We start from the raw sequence: 20,266 nt of genomic DNA, 5'->3' as shown, positions 1-20,266 counted from the left end.
ATCTGCCCTAGTTGCTTATCTGCCGCACCGCTCACTGCTACAGCTTACACAACATAACTGTTGATGTCACATAAGATGCAACACATAGTCAAGGATAAACTGATACAAGAGGATGACACCCTTTAGGAGGGTTAAGAACAGGCATAGATAAAAGCAGGACTCACGCTCCATTCTTTGCTCCTCTCAGTTCATCCCTAAGATGGGCTGAGGGGGGCCCGGTACCGAAGGTGATTGTATACTGTGTACACTGATCATTTTGGCATTAAACATTGATTTTATACTTAACAATTTCTCATTATTTCACGAGGTAAATACTTTGCTGGTTTTACTGGTTGGGTCTCGGAACTGGAGAGAAACAGAGCCGGTGGTGCACAGGGAGGAAAGAGAGTAAAAACTCAAATTTTACAACACTTTCAATGCTGCTTTTTTCCTTGTTGCGCATGTACCTTTATCTACCACATTTTCTCCTTCCACCCAACTTCCCACTAACGTTTTAGAATATGGGTTTTCATTACCTGTAAAACATAATATTCAAAAATGAAAGAAACAAACGCTTAAAATTAATAAGTCCGTTTGTAAATAGCATGTGTTACTGAAATAACGAAACTTTCTGATTATATTCTAATTTATTGAGATGACACGGTATAGTGTGTAACAATGACTAGTTCTGTTTAACTGAATTGCGTGAAGCAAACCGAAACATTTGCAACTTGCAACTAAAATAACTACGAAGGGTTTGAATCCTCAAGGTTCAGAATGAACGAGCTTTGAACTTTCAAGTCAGACTGAGACACTTTTCTGTCCTTTACGGTAAAAATGGCCGCGCGCCGTGTACTTCCTGCCCTTGCAATACGCCGAAATGGGGGTGTAAGAGACAACTGCAAAAACCCAAAACATCCGCAGGGCTGGGTTAGCGCTGCATAACCAAAAATGCTGCTTTTACGGGTATAAGCTTGGATGTTGGAAAGCCATACCCCGGCACAATTCATTATCAGTGTGTGCTGATAATGTGGAGCGCTTGTTACTAGGACCTTTTTCCCCAGCAGTGGTGAAATCCACGGAATGTTCCACACGGCAACAGCCGACCAGAGGATGCCGCACTTAGCCTAACGAGATGAGAGCCTTATAAGGGAGATATCACAAATCAGATGGTTGCACGTTAACAATCAGGTAACTGCACGTTTTCCCTCTTGCTGTGGCTTTGGCTCGGTGGAATTACGCAGAGTTGCGCGGCATTTTGTTATGCAAGGTAGTTTGCTTGTTAGGGCTGTCATCTTTCTCAACCTCCTCCAGCCCCTCCTTGTTTTGCTGCTACCGAGAGCGATGGTGTAATGTTTACATTTAGAGCATGTTGCGTCCAGCGGCTTCTCTCCTTTCACTGCCATCAAATAGGTGCAGAAGTTGGATGCATTCAGAACACAATACACGCTTCAGCGCTTTGGAGTTTAAAGTAAATAACGCGATATTATTTTACAAGTCTTAGTAGACCAAACGGGCCTCACAGATAAGGCCGAATTTACCCTGATGATCATCAACGGCAGCATCTGATTTTGCAGCTACAGTCATTGGCCTGCAAAAGGCATAGATGCAAGTTTTCTCCTGACAGATGCTGAGAGCTGAATGGATCATGCAAGTACAATATTACATAACCAGGACGCGCTGGCCTCCAGTAAGAGTCAGCACAAAGCTCAGTGAAAGGTTAACGAAATCAAAGCCTTTATGATTCAGTGGAGAGACGCCTTGTCTTTACATTGAGAAAGATTACTATAACTTACATCACTTTTAAAATGGCAAGTATATAGTTAATTCAACGCTCATAGGTTTAAGTATTAGCTCTAGACCCTTGACCTGAGTGAATTAATTCTCTCAGTGTGTAAGTACCCAAACCTAGACCTTATGGGCACCCTGTTCATGTATACAACTAGATTTGTTTTTGTCATGGATATTATGACTATATTTCCTAACCTAAAATAATCATCATTACTGCAGGTCTTTCCCCCAGTCACTGTTAGGCTTTACAGCCAACTTTCCTCTGAACAAACAAATGACTGTTCATTTTATTGCTGTCCCTTGCCTAGATCTTCATAATCTTGTACACATAATATTTTTTGCAGAATTTGTACAGCTATTCTATATTTAAGTATTGTTGTATGTTTTCGGTCGTCATTTTCTTTTAAGCTATAACTAGTTTTCAACCTGTATTTTTTACAACCACTATAGATTATTATTATTGTATTGTTTTCAATGTGTTTCATCCTGATACTCTGAAACCTTTCCCATCAAGGAACTATTCTATTCTATTCTATTCTATTCTATTCTATTCTATTCTATTCTATTCTATTCTACACTGGAAGGAAATTAAAGTATTTATCACACAAATGTACAGCAGAATTGTATTTAACGGCATAGTTCTACATATTTACTTTTAGGATTCCCTGCCACGTATGAGGCAGTATTTTATTTATAAGCTAGTAACAACAGGCCCCACTTGTTTTGATACACTGTAGCTAAGACTCTGTCTGGGATGTCTGCTGTCTGCGATTTCTGCGCCCTGATTGGTCGCTGACACGAGGGGGGCTGGGATTTGCCATAACAATGCACTTCAAGAATCATACACGCGCCAACGGGATGTTTTCTGTCGTTGGGGAAACAACATTCGCTTTGTACGACCGTTAACGGCGTTTCCTGCTCAGGAAGACGGTGTCGGTAACGGTTAGCGTTTCCATGGTTTCCGGATAACACGGCTCTCCTATGCAGCAGCAGAGAGCGTGTGTAAGGTGGCTAACGTTAGCAAGCTAATACAAGCTCCGTCGGGGACGTTTATTGTTAAATATCTGTCGGAAGAAACGGTTGTTTGTTGATAGCCTGTTACCATTATATCCTATGTCGGACGATGAAATTAGCCTAGAAAAAGAAAATCTTGAAAAAAAACGATAACTTGAATGGGATGCGAGATTTCGGAAGCTAAAACACCTGCAGTCTTCTTCAGTCACCAAGGAAGCAAATTAGCTAAAAAAGTAAGCTCTGTTTCACTTTAGCTTATAGTAACAGGCTGACGAATGTGTTATTTCTCTGGTGTAACATGTAACTGTTCTATAATCACGCTGAAAATGCGCGTATGTCTTAGCTATGATTAGCTGACGGGTCATCTGAAGCTGGGGAGAGCTGGACAAAGCATTAGCATAGCTTCGCTTAAAGGACACACTACGTTTTCACAGCTTGTAAAGACTTAAAGCTGGCCAAAGCGCATTGGTTTCTTATATTTCGATGGTCCCTACAATGGTTTGCCTTAGTCTTAAAAGAAAACTCCTGCAACATAGCAGTGTCCTCATAAACGGTGTGATTGCTAGCAGTTCTGCATGCCTATCACATCTTTTGTTGTTGCTTTGTCCTATGAGCACATGGCATTCCATGTTTCTGTCAAGGCAAGCCACAGCGACCCCTGTTTATTCCGCTGCGTTCAGTTATTGACATTCACGCATAAACAAAACAAAATATATATATATACTCTGCGCAGGTGTTAGTCTGTTTATCGTAAAATAAAATATACAAATTAGTCATTTATATGATCAAGTCGATATATGCTGACTTGCGTTTTATGTATAATGAGCTAATATCTGCTGCCTGTCCTTAAAAAAAAGATTTAAAAAATATCAGGAGCTCTCTTTACAGTTAGTACATAATCTGTCTATGAAATGTTTGTTTTAGTTACAGGTACAGATGCGTCAGAAAAATAAACTTTAAAGATCATACAGGTGTCTACTACGATACCACACAAAAATGATCTAAACCAAAAAAAAGCTCTTTTAAAGAAAATTTGATAGACAACAGTCGTTCCCTCAGGTTATTGCAATCTGGATTGAAAATGTAATTAAATTGAAAATGTAATGCTCTTCATTGTGCACATTTAGGTATAGAACCTGATTACTTTCAAAGTGGGGTCCCTGTTGTCACAATGAAGAGACAATATTTTATGTCTGAAAAATGTCTTTGAATTTTTCTTTTTTTAATGCAATGACAGTAAATTGTGACTAAGTGCAATTTCACCTTTTAATTTTTGCCACATTTCTAAAAAAAATACTTTTTTTTTTGTAACTCATAATTTTCTATGGTTGCATACTTACTAACTAGTCCAAAGATGCTTAAAACTCATGTGCATTGAAAAGCGTGGTTTGTTAATTTGTGTTGCCCCCCACCCCACAGGGTTAAGACAATCAGAGACAACATAGAAGGGCCTCCACTGTACACTTTCCTTCCCCAGACTGTGACTCGTCTGCACGACGTCACCAATGCGACCATGGGAAATAGCAGTAAATAGGCTGCCACCAACAGCCCCCTTAAACCCCAGGAGGTTCCTCGGAGAGCCCTGCAACGCCCCAGTGCATCTCAGGAGAAGGTGACATTTCTTCTCTTCATTTGTTTTTGTCAAATTGTCGTCTTTAAAAATAAAAGACAACCTAACCCTCTGACGTGTGCAGTTAAAGTTTTTTTTCTAACTGAGGTGGGAAATCTGGGAGATCGGGTCAAAACATCATAAGTTGAGTTTTGGTCTATAATCGCATTTCTTCTTAGTAAACTTTGTTAAATTGGTGTAATCGTATGATGGGCTGTAAATATGGCGGGCTGTTAACAAACAAAGCACAGTAGTTTGTGAATTTACCAGAAAATTCATGCGATGGAGCAAAGTAAAAACTAAAAAATATTTAAAGGTGTTCCACTGAAATTTGGGAGACCATAACTATCCCCAACATTTGCTCTACACTCCATTCATTTGTTTACCCATGTAGATGCATTGGTGAGTGAGCCAGTGTGTTGCAAACAAATTTATATTGCCTATTTGTTAAGGAGCATTTCCTCTGCAGTAAGCAGCAGCAATGAATGCATCATTTTTCTTTTATTTTGTGTGCTTGATTTTAAAGCCCACCAGTGAGACGCCAGTGGGGGAGACGAGACAGACCTGTACTGCACGCTTCCCAGGTGCAGGATGAGAACTTCCACCACCTTTTTTTCTCCCAACACCCCCAACAGGTTCCTTTAGATGAGTCCAGACAGTACAGCCACACCAGCACAGCAGCACGCATGCTTCACCCTGCTGCCCACCTGCCCCAGCAGAGCCCCATCATGGTGGATCTACACGAGCAGGTAAACACAACACCAGCAAACAACTTTTTCGTTTAAATTTGACTGGACACAGATTAAAATTCTCTCACCGACCCCTTCCTTACCTCTCATTTCAAAAGATGCACCAGGGATCCGTTCCAATATCTTACACTGTTACAACGGTGACGACCCATGGATTTCCCATTCACACCGGGCAGCCCCTTCCAGGGTGCAACACTCAGCAGCTCCCAGCATGCTCGGTAATGTTCAGCGGACAGCTCTCTCTGCTCTGCTGCCTTCCTCCTCCTGTGAGTTTGAAAAGGAAGAGCTTAAATGTCAGTGGCATCCATGTAGCAAACCATACCAGCCATGCAATCTGTCACTGTTTGCGGCAAAAAAGCGAGTTGCTTGGTTTTATAACTTAAGTCTTCATGTTTGCACAGTAATTGGCAGCTTAGCAAAACACAGTGGATTTTTTTTTTTTTTTGGTTTGTTTTATGTGGAGAAGCTTTATACAATGCTTTGCAAAAGAATTGATAACCCTTGAACTTTTTCACATTTTGTCACTTTACAGACAGAAATTCAGTTGTATTTTGTTGTGATTTTATGAGATAGATCAACACAAAGTAGCCTGTAATAGTAAAGTAGAAGGAAAATTGTGTCCATGGGTATTTGGACCCCTTTACTCCGATACTCCTAAACATAATTCAGTTCAGCTATTCTGTTTAGAAGTTCCCTAGTTTGTAAATAGAGTCCACATGTGTGTAATTTAATGTCAATATAAATACAAGTGTCATTTGAAGATGTCAGTTTGACAGAGAAAATTAGGGAACAAATGGCATCATGAAGACCAAGACCATATGGGCCACGGATAAATATGTGGAGAAGTTTAAAGCAGAGTAAAAATAGGTCCTGGGCTCGACTCCCAGCCGGGGGTCTTACTGCATGGAGTTTGCATGTTTGCCCATAGCATGCGTGGGTTCTTTCAGGGTACTCTGGCTTCCTCCCACAGTCCAAAGACATGACTGTTAGGTTAATTGGTCTCTCTCAATTGCCCTTAGGTGAGAATGAGTGTGTGCATGGTTGTATGTCCTGTATGTCTCTGTGTTGCCCTGCGATGGACTGGCGACTTGTCCATGGTGTACCCTGCCTCTCGCCCGTAGACTGCTGGAGATAGGCACCAGCTCCCCCGTGACCCATTATGAAAGAAGCAGTATAGAAGATGAATGAATGAAAATACCAAACAGTACAGTAAATATGTATTATCTCACATAGCTCTTTTCAGTCCATCATCATGAAAATGCTAAGAGTAAAGTACAACTTTAAACGCACCAAGACAGAGCTGTCCCCCTACACTGACGGGCCAGACTTTAATTAGAGAACCAAGCAAGGTACGGTAACTCTAGGGGAACTGCAGATATTCACAGCTCAGGTATGAACATCTTTTGATGGGACAGCTGTGAGATATGAAGTATATAAATCTGTTCCTCTATAGAGGAGTGGCAAGAACAAAGTAGCTGCTAAAAGAGAGCTATAGGAAGTCACATGTAATGTTAAAGAATGACAAGTGTCTGGAAAACAAAGGATAATCATTTTTGAAGTTATCTCAATATTTTCTTGAAACCTACCTGCTGTAGATGTGTAAAGCTTCTAGAGACGTACCCAAAAAGATTACACAGTTGTAACTGCTGGTGGGCTGAAGTCACATCATACTTAGCAGATTTCTATTTGTAAAGGAATTTGAATACTATTTATCATTTTCTTCCACTTTTCATTTATGTGCTACTTTGTGTCAATCAGTCAAGTACAGTACTTTGAAGTTTTTGGTTGTAATGTGACAATATGTAAAAAAAAAAAAAGTTAAAGTCCTATGACTACTTTTGCCAAGAACTGTATGTTGTGTTGTAGAAATAGTTGTTTTGCTAGCCTGGTTTCGTGCCCGTATTGTCAGTGGTTTGGTTTCTCTGGACTGTGTTGCCTCCTTTCACTACATGCTTACAACATGCTCTCATCCAAGCTGCCTTATTGTTAATATCAGGAGAAAACTAGCTTTATGTTCCTGGAGGATTCTGGAGCATTGTGTTTGATTCCCTGAAAGTCACGTTTGTTTTTGCTTTGCCGTCTTTTCTCCCCAGCTCATACAGGCGTGTACCATGCAGCATATACCTGTGTCTTATCAAGCTTTTCCACCGCTGATGTCCAGCGAACATTTTGTATTGCACCCGACCCCATCTGTACCCCCCCACCAGCCGCCGCACCTTACTCCTTTGAGCCAGTTTGTCCCTTTACAGCCTCAGCACCCACGCATGGTGAGTCTTATAAACCCTTGTTAATATTAACTCAACAAACCTGAGAATGTTTCTACATCCTTTGAGCTGGTGTGCAAGAATCTACTGAGTCTGACAATAAGTGCTTTCTGCTGCCAGCCTCTACAGAGGGTAGACAATGAAGTTGACCTAAGAGGGGACCAGCACCCATTAGGCACCTTCTCCTACCCTCCCTCTCATCATCCACCAGCGCTGCCTCCTTCACTGCCCCTACAGTATCTTCCTCAAGAGCCTCTGCATCAGGAACTTCCCTTCGGAGTGGTAAGATAGCCTGCTAGTCTTTTTTTCTGAAGGGAAAATGACAGTGCCCTCACCTCTTTTTTTTTAATTTTTAGCATGACCTATTTAACACTTGCTCTGAAACTCACATTCGAAGCTGGAGAACATTCACTACATCCATGAGCTCATACCGGGGTCCTCTGAGCAGCTGAACTGGTGCAGTGTGTGCAGAAGCAAGTTGCTTAAACACACCTCAGTAGTTGCCTCTTACCCAGTAAAGAGATGATGAGTTTAGTATGTATAAAAGATGGGCAATGTTTTATCTGTCAAACATAGCTCTAACTAGTTATCGTTTTCTGCTTTATTAAGTAGTGTTCGCTTATATAATTGAGTAGTAATATCCTTCTTCACCGTTTTTATTTATGGTCATTTTTTGTGGAACATTGAAAAGGCTTGTAACTTATTAATAACGCCTGAAGATGGATTTAATATTGATGTTGAGACAAATGAATCAGAGCTTTTGATGCTCACAGGCCAAACACATCCTAACATTTCTTCAGTTTTTTTTGTACCAATCTGTTTTGTAGCCAATTTCCAATCTGTAGTTGTAGTAAAGCAGATTATAGAAAAGTCTCAAAGACCTTAAATAACTATGATAAAAGAAACTTCAGCAGCAGTGAAAATATGTTTTTCTAGCCTTCCTGCCAGGAATGATGATTATTCATATCAGGAACAGAGATGTCACGCTGTGTGTGAGAGAGCAGTAAAGCAGGGCTTTGCTGATATTGTAAAACAAATATTTATATTTGTTTTACAATGGGGTTAATTCAGGCTGTATTTATAGCCTGAATTAACCTAGTGTTGCAGGACTAAATTGAGCCAAATAATAATTTTGTTATTAAAAAAAACACCCTGAGCTGTTAATTCTGCATTAGTTTTCTCAGTTTTGCCAGATTGCATTTGTACACCAAGATACCTCAGCTTGCTGTAGTTCGATGAAATAAATAAAAATGACAGTCACAGGTTAGGTCTTACTTGAGTTTGTTGATCTAAGTGTTATGTTTTGTTTTCATCCATTTTGCAGCCATATCCCCACATGCTGCCACGGCGAGTGAATGGACAAAGATTTCGGCTGCAGCAGCCTCTCCCCCCTCCGCCTCCATCTTACTACCCTGGCTTCCTTCCTTACTTCCTGTAAGTACTTACAAGAAAAGCACTCTGTTAATGAACTTTAGAGAATTGGTATTTACAGGTCCTTCTCAAAATATTAGCATATTGTGATAAAGTTCATTATTTTCCATAATGCCATGATGAAAATTTAACATTCATATATTTTAGATTCATTGCACACTAACTGAAATATTTCAGGTCTTTCATTGTCTTAATACGGATGATTTTGGCATACAGCTCATGAAAACCCAAAATTCCTATCTCACAAAATTAGCATATTTCATCCGACCAATAAAAGAAAAGTGTTTTTAATACAAAAAACTTCAACCTTCAAATAATCATGTACAGTTATGCACTCAATACTTGGTCGGGAATCCTTTTGCAGAAATGCCGTGTCAGCTGCTGGTGTTGGTCCACTGTGTTTTATCAAGGGCAGGGTCAATGCAGCTAGCTATCAGGAGATTTTGGAGCACTTCATGCTTCCATCTGCTGAAAAGCTTTATGGAGATGAAGATTTCATTTTTCAGCACGACCTGGCACCTGCTCACAGTGCCAAAACCACTGGTAAATGGTTTACAGACCATGGTATCACTGTGCTCAATTGGCCTGCCAACTCTCCTGACCTGAACCCCATAGAGAATCTGTGGGATATTGTGAAGAGAACGTTGAGAGACTCAAGACCCAACACTCTGGATGAGCTAAAGGCCGCTATCGAAGCATCCTGGGCCTCCATAAGACCTCAGCAGTGCCACAGGCTGATTGCCTCCATGCCACGCCGCATTGAAGCAGACATTTATGCAAAAGGATTCCCGACCAAGTATTGAGTGCATAACTGTACATGATTATTTGAAGGTTGACGTTTTTTGTATTAAAAACACTTTTCTTTTATTGGTCGGATGAAATATGGTAATTTTGTGAGATAGGAATTTTGGGTTTTCATGAGCTGTATGCCAAAATCATCCGTATTAAGACAATAAAAGACCTGAAATATTTCAGTTAGTGTGCAATAAATCTAAAATATATGAATGTTAAATTTTCATCATTACATTATAGAAACTAATGAACTTTATCACAATATGCTAATATTTTGAGAAGGACCTGTATATTTAGGGCGAATTTTAGGAATCCGTTCTCTTATCTCACATGTACAAGATCACAAATGTGCTTTTCTCGTAGCAAAAAAGAAACTTCAGACTGATAGTTTTGTTACCTTTTTATTACTTATGTTGTTCACCCAAGTGCTGTTTTTGATCTTATGCGTTCTATAGTGCATAATGTAAATGACCTATATTTGCAGAGCCTGTAGTGAAGCTGTAATGATTGGTCCAGTCTGTGCACACCAGGTAATGGCTGTCTTTCTGTTCAGGTCAATGCTTCCTGTGCCTCCAACAGCAGTGGGCCCAGCCATCAGCTTAGACCTGGATGTCGATGATGTGGAGATGGAGAACTATGAAGTTAGTGGTTTTTTCATTATAAAGTGGTGGAAAGAACATTAGGCTGAAGGCAGCATAGGATGTAAGGGATTTTAGCCCAGGACAAACCTTTGATTCTCTTTTGTTTTGGTGAGCTCAGCAAAATTAATAACATCAGATTACACTTCATGCACAGTATAGGGCTATAACTAACGAGTATTTTGCTAATCGATTTATCTGTGAACTATTTTTTCGATTAATAATCTGGTAGCAAAAGGTGCTTAATAGGAGATTTTCTGCAGAATGTGAACCAGAAAAGCTAGGCCACTTGAGGAGGTCTGCATGGAGCATATTTACAAACAAAGAAGGTTTTTCATCTTAAAAGAAAAATTTATATATTTGTTTGCACAATTCTGGTCTAATTACAGCTCTGGGTAGAATGTTTTTCTAGCAAATGTCATGTTTTAGAGTCTCTATACTCCAGTTAACTATTATTCGATTACTAAATTAGTTGACGATTATTTCAATAATTGATTAATTACGATTAACCCTATTAATTGTTTCATCCCTAGTGTATTGCCTCTGCTCAGATTTTTCACGTTAAGTTGTTTTTGAATGAGATTGTATTTTGGATGTTGCTACTAATCCTATTGATTACTTCAAGGGCTTCACACCACAAAGTACATTTACTCACTTTAGCTTCTGTACAGGGATTTTCACTGTCATACCGGTCCACACTGAAAAATGCATTTGAGATGTTTCCTATCTCTGAGATGCTAAAGCATGTGGACATAGTCATGTTTATTAAATTAAAGATGAAGCAGGAGAACCAGAAATACTCTGGGGTTGGCTAATTGTGTCTACCAAGATAGTAAATCAATAACTTCTCACTGCTGTGTTATTTACTTTGTTGTCAGAAATGTAGTAATAAGGTGCAGGAGGTTTTCTCTGAATGACATAACGTCTCACAGCATACTTGGACATTAGTTGAGTGTGTGGCCCTTTGATATACAGGTCCTTCTCAAAATATTAGCATATTGTGATAAAGTTCATTATTTTCCATAATGTCATGATGAAAATTTAATATTCATATATTTTAGATTCATTGCACACTAACTGAAATATTTCAGGTCTTTTATTGTCTTAATACAGATGATTTTGGCATACAGCTCATGAAAACCCAAAATTCCTATCTCACAAAATTAGCATATTTCATCCGACCAATAAAAGAAAAGTGTTTTTAATACAAAAAATGTCAACCTTCAAATAATCATGTACAGTTATGCACTCAATACTTGGTCGGGAATCCTTTGGCAGAAATGACTGCTTCAATGCGGCGTGGCATGGAGGCAATCAGCCTGTGGCACTGCTGAGGTCTTATGGAGGCCCAGGATGCTTCAATAGCGGCCTTTAGCTCATCCAGAGTGTTGGGTCTTGAGTCTCTCAACGTTCTCTTCAAAATATCCCACAGATTCTCTATGGGGTTCAGGTCAGGAGAGTTGGCAGGCCAATTGAGCACAGTGATACCATGGTCAGTAAACCATTTACCAGTGGTTTTGGCAATGTGAGCAGGTGCCAGGTCGTGCTGAAAAATGAAATCTTCATCTCCATAAAGCTTTTCAGCAGATGGAAGCATGAAGTGCTCCAAAATCTCCTGATAGCTAGCTGCATTGACCCTGCCCTTGATAAAACACAGTGGACCAACACCAGCAGCTGACACGGCACCCCAGACCATCACTGACTGTGGGTACTTGACACTGGACTTCTGGCATTTTGGCATTTCCTTCTCCCCAGTCTTCCTCCAGACTCTGGCACCTTGATTTCCGAATGACATGCAGAATTTGGTTTCATCCGAAAAAAGTACTTTGGACCACTGAGCAACAGTCCAGTGCTGCTTCTCTGTAGCCCAGGTCAGGCGTTTCTGCCGCTGTTTCTGGTTCAAAAGTGGCTTGACCTGGGGAATGCGGCACCTGTAGCCCATTTCCTGCACACGCCTGTGCACGGTGGCTCTGGATGTTTCTACTCCAGACTCAGTCCACTGCTTCCGCAGGTCCCCCAAGGTCTGGAATCGGCCCTTCTCCACAATCTTCCTCAGGGTCCGGTCACCTCTTCTCGTTGTGCAGCGTTTTCTGCCACACTTTTTCCTTCCCACAGACTTCCCACTGAGGTGCCTTGATACAGCACTCTGGGAACAGCCTATTCGTTCAGACATTTCTTTCTGTGTCTTACCCTCTTGCTTGAGGGTGTCAATAGTGGCCTTCTGGACAGCAGTCAGGTCGGCAGTCTTACCCATGATTGGGGTTTTGAGTGATGAACCAGGATGGGAGTTTTAAAGGCCTCAGGAATCTTTTGCAGGTGTTTAGAGTTAACTTGTTGATTCAGATGATTAGGTTCATAGCTCGTTTAGAGACCCTTTTAATGATATGCTAATTTTGTGAGATAGGAATTTTGGGTTTTCATGAGCTGTATGCCAAAATCATCCGTATTAAGACAATAAAAGACCTGAAATATTTCAGTTAGTGTGCAATGAATCTAAAATATATGAATGTTAAATTTTCATCATGACATTATGGAAAATAAAGAACTTTATGACAATATGCTAATATTTTGAGAAGGACCTGTAGTGTCATTTAAAAAGCACATATTGACATTCATTCTCATATCTCTTTATAATTAAAATTCTGACCCTTTGCAAAGCCAGATTGTCTTATTATTTCAGTTAAATACACACCCAGCGATAATTTCCATGATAATCCCGGACAGTAAATAAATGTTACCAGAATTTTGCATAATCGCCACCTTGTGGTGTCCCCTCAGGTAAGCATTTCGTTTAGTTGGGGATTAGCTATTCACTTCTATATTACCTTTTTATTTTACTTGAGTTATGGCCAAAGTAATTCAAATGAAACCCTATAGATAATCAGCTTCCTACGTCTCTGTGTTTCCTCTGGCTTCATTTTTAAACACGTTACCAATAAGGAAATTGGCTTCTTCTGGCTGCCTTTTTGAGTTTTCTTCCCTCTGTAACAACTTCCACAACTTCCAGAGTGTTCTTGGCGTGACCTGAGAACAACACTCTAGAAGAAAAGAAAGCATAGCCAAACTATAGGCATTTTTCTATTTTGCTTATGGAAAAGTAGGTAGAGACCGAACCACGATGACTTGTTGACTCATCTGACATGTACTGTATAGTTTTTGGCTTAAATTTTTCCAGGATTTTTAAAACTACAGCATTGTTTCAAGCATCTTTGTTTGTTCCAGAGTTCCTGCAATTTTGAAAAGTATGGAAAAACATTTATATTTCCCAAAATCAGTTGGACCAAGCAGATTACAAGTCAGTTGTTGCTTCATCTACCTAGTCAGGTTTTGGGTTTAACACTTCTGGGTTAACTACAGGTCCTTCTCAAAATATTAGCATATTGTGATAAAGTTCATTATTTTCCATAATGTCATGATGAAAATTTAACATTCATATATTTTAGATTTATTGCACACTAACTGAAATATTTCAGGTCTTTTATTGTCTTAATACAGATGATTTTGGCATACAGCTCATGAAAACCCAAAATTCCTATCTCACAAAATTAGCATATCATTAAAAGGGTCTCTAAACGAGCTATGAACCTAATCATCTGAATCAACGAGTTAACTCTAAACACCTGCAAAAGATTCCTGAGGCCTTTAAAACTCCCAGCCTGGTTCATCACTCAAAACCCCAATCATGGGTAAGACTGCCGACCTGACTGCTGTCCAGAAGGCCACTATTGACACCCTCAAGCAAGAGGGTAAGACACAGAAAGACATTTCTGAACGAATAGGCTGTTCCCAGAGTGCTGTATCAAGGCACCTCAGTGGGAAGTCTGTGGGAAGGAAAAAGTGTGGCAGAAAACGCTGCACAACGAGAAGAGGTGACCGGACCCTGAGGAAGATTGTGGAGAAGGGCCGATTCCAGACCTTGGGGGACCTGCGGAAGCAGTGGACTGAGTCTGGAGTAGAAACATCCAGAGCCACCGTGCACAGGCGTGTGCAGGAAATGGGCTACAGGTGCCGCATTCCCCAGGTCAAGCCACTTTTGAACCAGAAACAGCGGCAGAAGCGCCTGACCTGGGCTACAGAGAAGCAGCACTGGACTGTTGCTCAGTGGTCCAAAGTACTTTTTTCGGATGAAAGCAAATTCTGCATGTCATTCGGAAATCAAGGTGCCAGAGTCTGGAGGAAGACTGGGGAGAAGGAAATGCCAAAATGCCAGAAGTCCGGTGTCAAGTACCCACAGTCAGTGATGGTCTGGGGTGCCGTGTCAGCTGCTGGTGTTGGTCCACTGTGTTTTATCAAGGGCAGGGTCAATGCAGCTAGCTATCAGGAGATTTTGGAGCACTTCATGCTTCCATCTGTTGAAAAGCTTTATGGAGATGAAGATTTCATTTTTCAGCACGACCTGGCACCTGCTCACAGTGCCAAAACCACTGGTAAATGGTTTACTGACCATGGTATCACTGTGCTCAATTGGCCTGCCAACTCTCCTGACCTGAACCCCATAGAGAATCTGTGGGATATTTTGAAGAGAACGTTGAGAGACTCAAGACCCAACACTCTGGATGAGCTAAAGGCCGCTATCGAAGCATCCTGGGCCTCCATAAGACCTCAGCAGTGCCACAGGCTGATTGCCTCCATGCCACGCCGCATTGAAGCAGTCATTTCTGCAAAAGGATTCCCGACCAAGTATTGAGTGCATAACTGTACATGATTATTTGAAGGTTGACGTTTTTTGTATTAAAAACACTTTTCTTTTATCGGTCGGATGAAATATGCTAATTTTGTGAGATAGGAATTTTGGGTTTTCATGAGCTGTATGCCAAAATCACCTGTATTAAGACAATAAAAGACCTGAAATATTTCAGTTAGTGTGCAATGAATCTAAAATATATGAATGTTAAATTTTCATCATGACATTATGGAAAATAATGAACTTTATCACAATATGCTAATATTTTGAGAAGGACCTGTATGTTTTTTGGTTTGGTTTTTAGATTATAAACAGCAGAGAAGTTTTCATTCATGTCTTTTATATATCCTCACTTACATTTTTGGGTTCTATTGTGTATTTAAAGCCCGATTACTGTAAAACATGTTTAAAACGTTTGCATTTCTATGGTGAACTGGCCAGATGAATCATCTACATAAATCTGGATATTTTGAGTCTGGAAAAGTTTGGAATTTCAAGATTAAAAATACATAGGAACCCTGTTGTTCACTCTTTGATCAAGCATTGTAGCAGACCTAATAGCACCCGTGTCTTTTGTGTTTCAAGGCACTACTGAATTTGGCAGAGAGATTGGGTGAAGCAAAACCACGTGGACTCACAAAAGCAGATATAGAGCAGCTTCCATCCTACAGGTTCAACTCAGAGAATCATCTATCTGAGCAAACGCTGTAAGCCTCTCCTCTAGCTGTTCGCAGCAGTCGAAGCAGATTCTGTCCTTAAAGAAATCATTCATGTGTAATGTTTTCTCCCCACAGGTGTGTTGTGTGCTTTAGTGACTTTGAGTGTAGGCAGCTACTTCGAGTGTTACCTTGTAACCACGAGTTCCATGCTAAATGTGTGGATAAATGGTTAAAGGTGAGTTGTATTCTTTCACCAAAATGTATTTTATTTGTGCCCTTTTCTCTGGATGCTCAAGTGTTTGAACTTGTTTTTCCTAATTGGCTTCCAGACCAATCGCACTTGTCCAATCTGTCGAGCGGATGCCTCGGATGTGCACCGGGAGGCGGAGTGAGATTCCAGTCTCTGAGTGCTGAACTTGAATGCTGCTCCCACCAGAGTCTGTCTCAAAGCTGAGGACACCTGCCACATAACCTGCGTCCTCCAGTAAATATAGCTTAACAAACCCTCTACTTCTGCCCCTCAGTTGACGATAAAGAAACCCAGGACTGTTTCTGGAGCGCGTTGTTCCTCCGCTAATCTTCACTGTCCGAGTGTCATGAAACCCACTGCCTACAGCAGCCTACAGCCAGAGCTCTGGGATCGCCAGCCACTTCTGTCTCTGCCCCCACTTTGCAGATTCACTTTGCAGATTCCAAAGATTTTCCCTACAATGCATTATTTGCTGCTTTTGTTTACAGGGTTTCCTCTTTTCAATTTGTGGATTTTGGTAGAGTTCACAAAAAAGTAGAAGTCCTGCATTGGAGGAGATGAGTCGGAAGCCTGGAGGATCACACGCTCGGATGCCTTGTGCAATTAGCAGAAAAATATTAGGAGTACTTCATCGTTGGGTATCTGTGTTTGGAGGCGCTACTTAACCATCAGAGATGCATGTTAGTGTTGGTGTTTGGCAAAGTGACTTGTTAATAATGTATGTTCTGCAATAACGTATCGATTGTTTTTAATAGTTTTCCTCCTTAATTGTTTTCAACTTTGCCAATGCTGTTGTGAAAGTGTGATTTGCTATGGTGGCGTACAGATTCTGTTGAGCCCGAGGTCATGGACTGCAAGTGATGGGACGTGCAGCTGAGAGGTGTGTCTCCGAGCCCTTACAACCTCTGGAACACAGATCTGTACAAAAGCAGTAATGGATCGATGGATTTTTGAGGTCGTCCGCCATTAACTGCACAAGTGCTACAATCCTTTCTCCACGTCAACATTGTTCCTCTAGCAAGTGCGTGCGTAAGTGTGCGAGCGCTTATGTGTGATAGCGCTTGTGTGTGCGTGTGTGGATGTTTGTCCTGTTCACAGAGCCAATGCGTTTGTGTGTAACCACTGGATACAGGGCAGCATGCTAGGATTTGCATGAACTGTTGATTCAGACTAGCAATATTATCAAGCATTGCCACCAAAAGGATTCACTTTTAAGAAAAGATAAAGACATAGAAGCATACTAAAAAGAACTGCTTGCTCACCTATAAAAAAAAAAAAAAAAAAAAAAAGTACCACGAGGGGGGAAAAAGAATAGCATGTGGTTACACTCTGGTTGTTTTTAAAAGAAAGGAAGAGCTCGTTTAAAGGCGCGGCTGAACCCGACGAGTTCTGGAAGCCCGCGTGGAAAGCAATACATGCTGTGATCGGACATTTTCTTCCCCTTTTAGGAAGACTTTGGCTTTTTATTTCTTTCTTGTGAGCCAAATCCAATATACGTATTTAGCCTACTGTTAAATATTTCAGATCTGCCTTTTTATGACGTTGACAAGCACAAACCTGTTACTAATCCTAAACGTACGTTGTCGTTTCCACTTTGAATAGTTTTTAAAACAAAAGAAAAAAAAACGTTTATTTATTGGTTTAATCCTTAAGAGAAAAGTCCATTGAAGGAAACGGTTGAAGCACTAATGATGTCTGCATTAGGGTGTCTCTTCTAATCTGGTAAGTTGGTCAGGTCATTGTCTTAGGCCATGGTTGATGGCGTTATAAAAGAGCAACCGTATTTATAGCTTCAGTGTGGATGTTTGAAGACAGAAGAATGTTAGAAGTCTCCAGTGGCGCTCCCAACACGTCACCAATACGTGTTCAGTAGTATAGAAACACTGTAAGACTTCTGGTCACCCCCCTCCCCCCCCGCTTGTGTTACGCGTGGAAAACAGGACGTATAATTGGGGTTCGGAAGGAAAAGGGCAACGAATGAACTTTTGCTTGGAATTCACTCTTGTCTTTTTTACTGCCCCAGTGAGCACTAACAGGCAGTGGTAACCTTTGCTTTGACGTGTAAAGGGTTCTCGCCTTTTCTTAACTTTTGTTTAAGTGAATGTGAGTCTTTGATGTGTGCCACCTTCAAGAGAAAAAAAAGCCATTTAAATTCGTTAAACCCACAGCTTTGAGAATTAACCTATGTGTACATATCTATTTGCTGGCATATATTGTAAGTTAAAAAAAAAAAAATCACTCAGGGCCTCTCGGTATATAAAAAATAAATAAATATGAACAGTCCATTTTTTTTTCAAATGGAACGGATGCCATGAAAAGGGTATATCTGAATTCAGTTTGGTTGGTTTTCTTAGACCATAAATGATTTATCGTAACCAATTATATTATTGTTTTGTTGGAAATAGTAAATATTACACCATTTAAAGACAGGCATGCAAGAAAAGATCAATACGTATGTTAACAATATTCACTTAAAAGAAGATGACTCATTACAATTGTATTATTCAAACCTGTTAGACTTTCGTTCTTGTAATCCAACCATATTTTCAGACATAGCAGTTGTGATTCCATATTTAAACGTGCCACAGAGCACTCTATCCTACCTAAGTCACTCCTAAATCGACTTCAGATGTGTTTTTGCATGACTTTTAAAAAGAAAAAAAGGTAAAACAAATGTGTTACAGTGGAGGACATCTTTAAAAAAAAATCTGGTGGGGGACCTATTTAATGGTGCACAATATGCATGCTCGTCAACCAGACCCCTGCTGATTTTTAGCTCTAGTTGGCTCGGGTTCTGGAAGTTTGGATCTTAACGCTCAGCTGATAACTGCCATGCATTGTACTGCACACATTTGTAATAGAACTGAATGACTACAAGATTTTATTGCGCTAACTTCATTTTATATAGGGGAAATTTAAAAAAAAAAATAAATCTTACATACATTGTGTTACTGTTATTGCCCTAACGACTGAGAAATACATGCTCTGATACTACTGTAGTCTTATCAAAAGCCATAGTGAAAAGGTGCTAGATGTTCTGCTTTTAGGTATGAAAACTCACACAGGTGAATGCAATAGTTTGTCATGGATCTCATGTATTCTTAAAGCATGTTATACCAATACCCCGAAACAATGTCAGTGAAAATCAATATAGTTTAAGGGATTTAAGTAAAAAAATAAAAAATAAAATAAAAAAGGAAGAAAAGTGTTGTCATACTTATTTCAGTGTAGTACTCTATCTGCCTATCGGGCTCTTGCTCTTAGTGTATGAATATCTTTAAAAAATGTATTGTTCACATATAGAAGATACCTTAATTCATGGTAATGTTAGCACTATTCCTTTATGGGGAAGAAAGTATATTTAATTGACAGTATCCAGCAACCTTGTTAAATAAAAAGAACCATTTAAGGCCTAGTTAATGAGCTAATTTAACTGATAACTCAAAGTCTTGTAGTCTTTCTGTTGAGAGTTAAATGAATAATCTCACAGCTTGTGTGGTGCAAAAAAAAAAAAAAAAAAACGTTTTACCAATAAGCAGCTAAAGTTTATTTAGGATTTGTGATTGATTGCTCCGTAGATTGCCATTTGTTGTTTACCAATGATATTTTTCTGTGGTGGGTTAGTGGTTTACTGTTCTTACACTCCTCGGCCTCCGGGGGGTCCTTGCCTGAACATCAGATTTAACCCACCCACGAACAGAACCAGGGGGCATGTGTTCTGTGTTTAGGCAGATATTTTTGCTTTGGTACTTGCACATTTACAGTTACCTCATTTTTTTTCCATGTTTGTATTTGCAAGGGTGGGGGGAGAAAACGACTAATATATATTATATATAGGAAATGGTTGTTAATGTTATAATTTTTCATTCCATTGGAATCATATTGTTTGTAGCATTTAACATAACTAGTTAGTGTATTATATATACATCTGTATACTGTTTGAAATTTTTAAGATTTGTACTTTTTTTAAATGAAAATTGCTAGTTATGCTTTACCAAGTAGTGCAATCATTTTTTTTTTAACTGTTGTGGCTGATTTGAGAGGGTTGTTCACTAATAAATGTATGATGTATACCAATATGGCATTTGTCTCATCAGACTTGCAGCTGAACAGTTTAAAATTACCACCAGCAGCAAAGTGTAGGGTTGATGATAACAAAAACTGAGTGGACAAGGGTTATTTATTTCTAATCCACACAGGATCATAGGTATACAGACAGGCACCAATACATACTTGGACCTTAGCAAGTTGCACCTCAACCACACACGTTCTGTAGCAATCAACAAACCTCTGGCTGGAAATTTGTTCACTCTTCTGGGCCAGGTTGATAGAGATCATTTAAATTGTTTGGCTTCCAGACAAAACAGGAACAATTTTAAAGGGTTGAAGGCCAGGGCTTTGGCAAA

The 20,266-nt window shown here is 39.9% G+C and overlaps 1 protein-coding gene across 4 annotated transcripts; it reads left to right on the top strand.

Moving 5' to 3' along the window:
* Positions 1 to 858: 858 nt before the first annotated feature.
* Positions 859 to 19,937, top strand: rnf44 (ring finger protein 44). 4 transcript variants are annotated; one of them, XR_007036251.1, is made up of 12 exons: positions 2,519 to 3,017; positions 4,204 to 4,396; positions 4,920 to 5,142; positions 5,241 to 5,408; positions 7,236 to 7,409; positions 7,527 to 7,688; positions 8,731 to 8,840; positions 10,183 to 10,270; positions 15,537 to 15,658; positions 15,746 to 15,845; positions 15,940 to 16,094; positions 16,349 to 19,937. XR_007036251.1 is itself a non-coding variant. In XM_047352977.1 (11 exons), the coding sequence occupies exons 2-11, from the start codon at positions 4,290 to 4,292 to the stop codon at positions 16,000 to 16,002; spliced, it is 1,317 nt and encodes a 438-aa protein (XP_047208933.1). In that variant the 5' UTR covers positions 859 to 1,170; positions 4,204 to 4,289; the 3' UTR covers positions 16,003 to 19,937. The 4 variants fall into 4 exon arrangements, 3 of the variants coding, with proteins under 3 accessions (XP_047208933.1, XP_047208931.1, XP_047208934.1); XM_047352977.1 differs by lacking the exon at positions 2,519 to 3,017 and adding an exon at positions 859 to 1,170 and having other exon boundaries at positions 15,940 to 19,937; XM_047352975.1 differs by having other exon boundaries at positions 15,940 to 19,937.
* Positions 19,938 to 20,266: the final 329 nt, after the last annotated feature.

This window comes from Girardinichthys multiradiatus, chromosome 23, assembly GCF_021462225.1.
Source record: "Girardinichthys multiradiatus isolate DD_20200921_A chromosome 23, DD_fGirMul_XY1, whole genome shotgun sequence".
Lineage (NCBI taxonomy): Eukaryota > Metazoa > Chordata > Actinopteri > Cyprinodontiformes > Goodeidae > Girardinichthys > Girardinichthys multiradiatus.
The sequence above is the reverse complement of the archived record's forward strand: the minus strand, read 5'-3'. Positions and strand labels throughout refer to the sequence as shown.

What these genes read in the sequence shown, in the direction of transcription:
- rnf44 (XM_047352977.1), top strand. Translation starts at nt 4,290, where the DNA reads ATGCGACCATGGGAAATAGCAGTAAATAGGCTGCCACCAACAGCCCCC. An exon ending in TGGTGGATCTACACGAGCAG is followed by an intron (nt 5,143 to 5,240) that starts GTAAACACAACA and finishes TCATTTCAAAAG; the next exon opens with ATGCACCAGGGATCCGTTCC. An exon ending in GTGTGGATAAATGGTTAAAG is followed by an intron (nt 15,846 to 15,939) that starts GTGAGTTGTATT and finishes ATTGGCTTCCAG; the next exon opens with ACCAATCGCACTTGTCCAAT.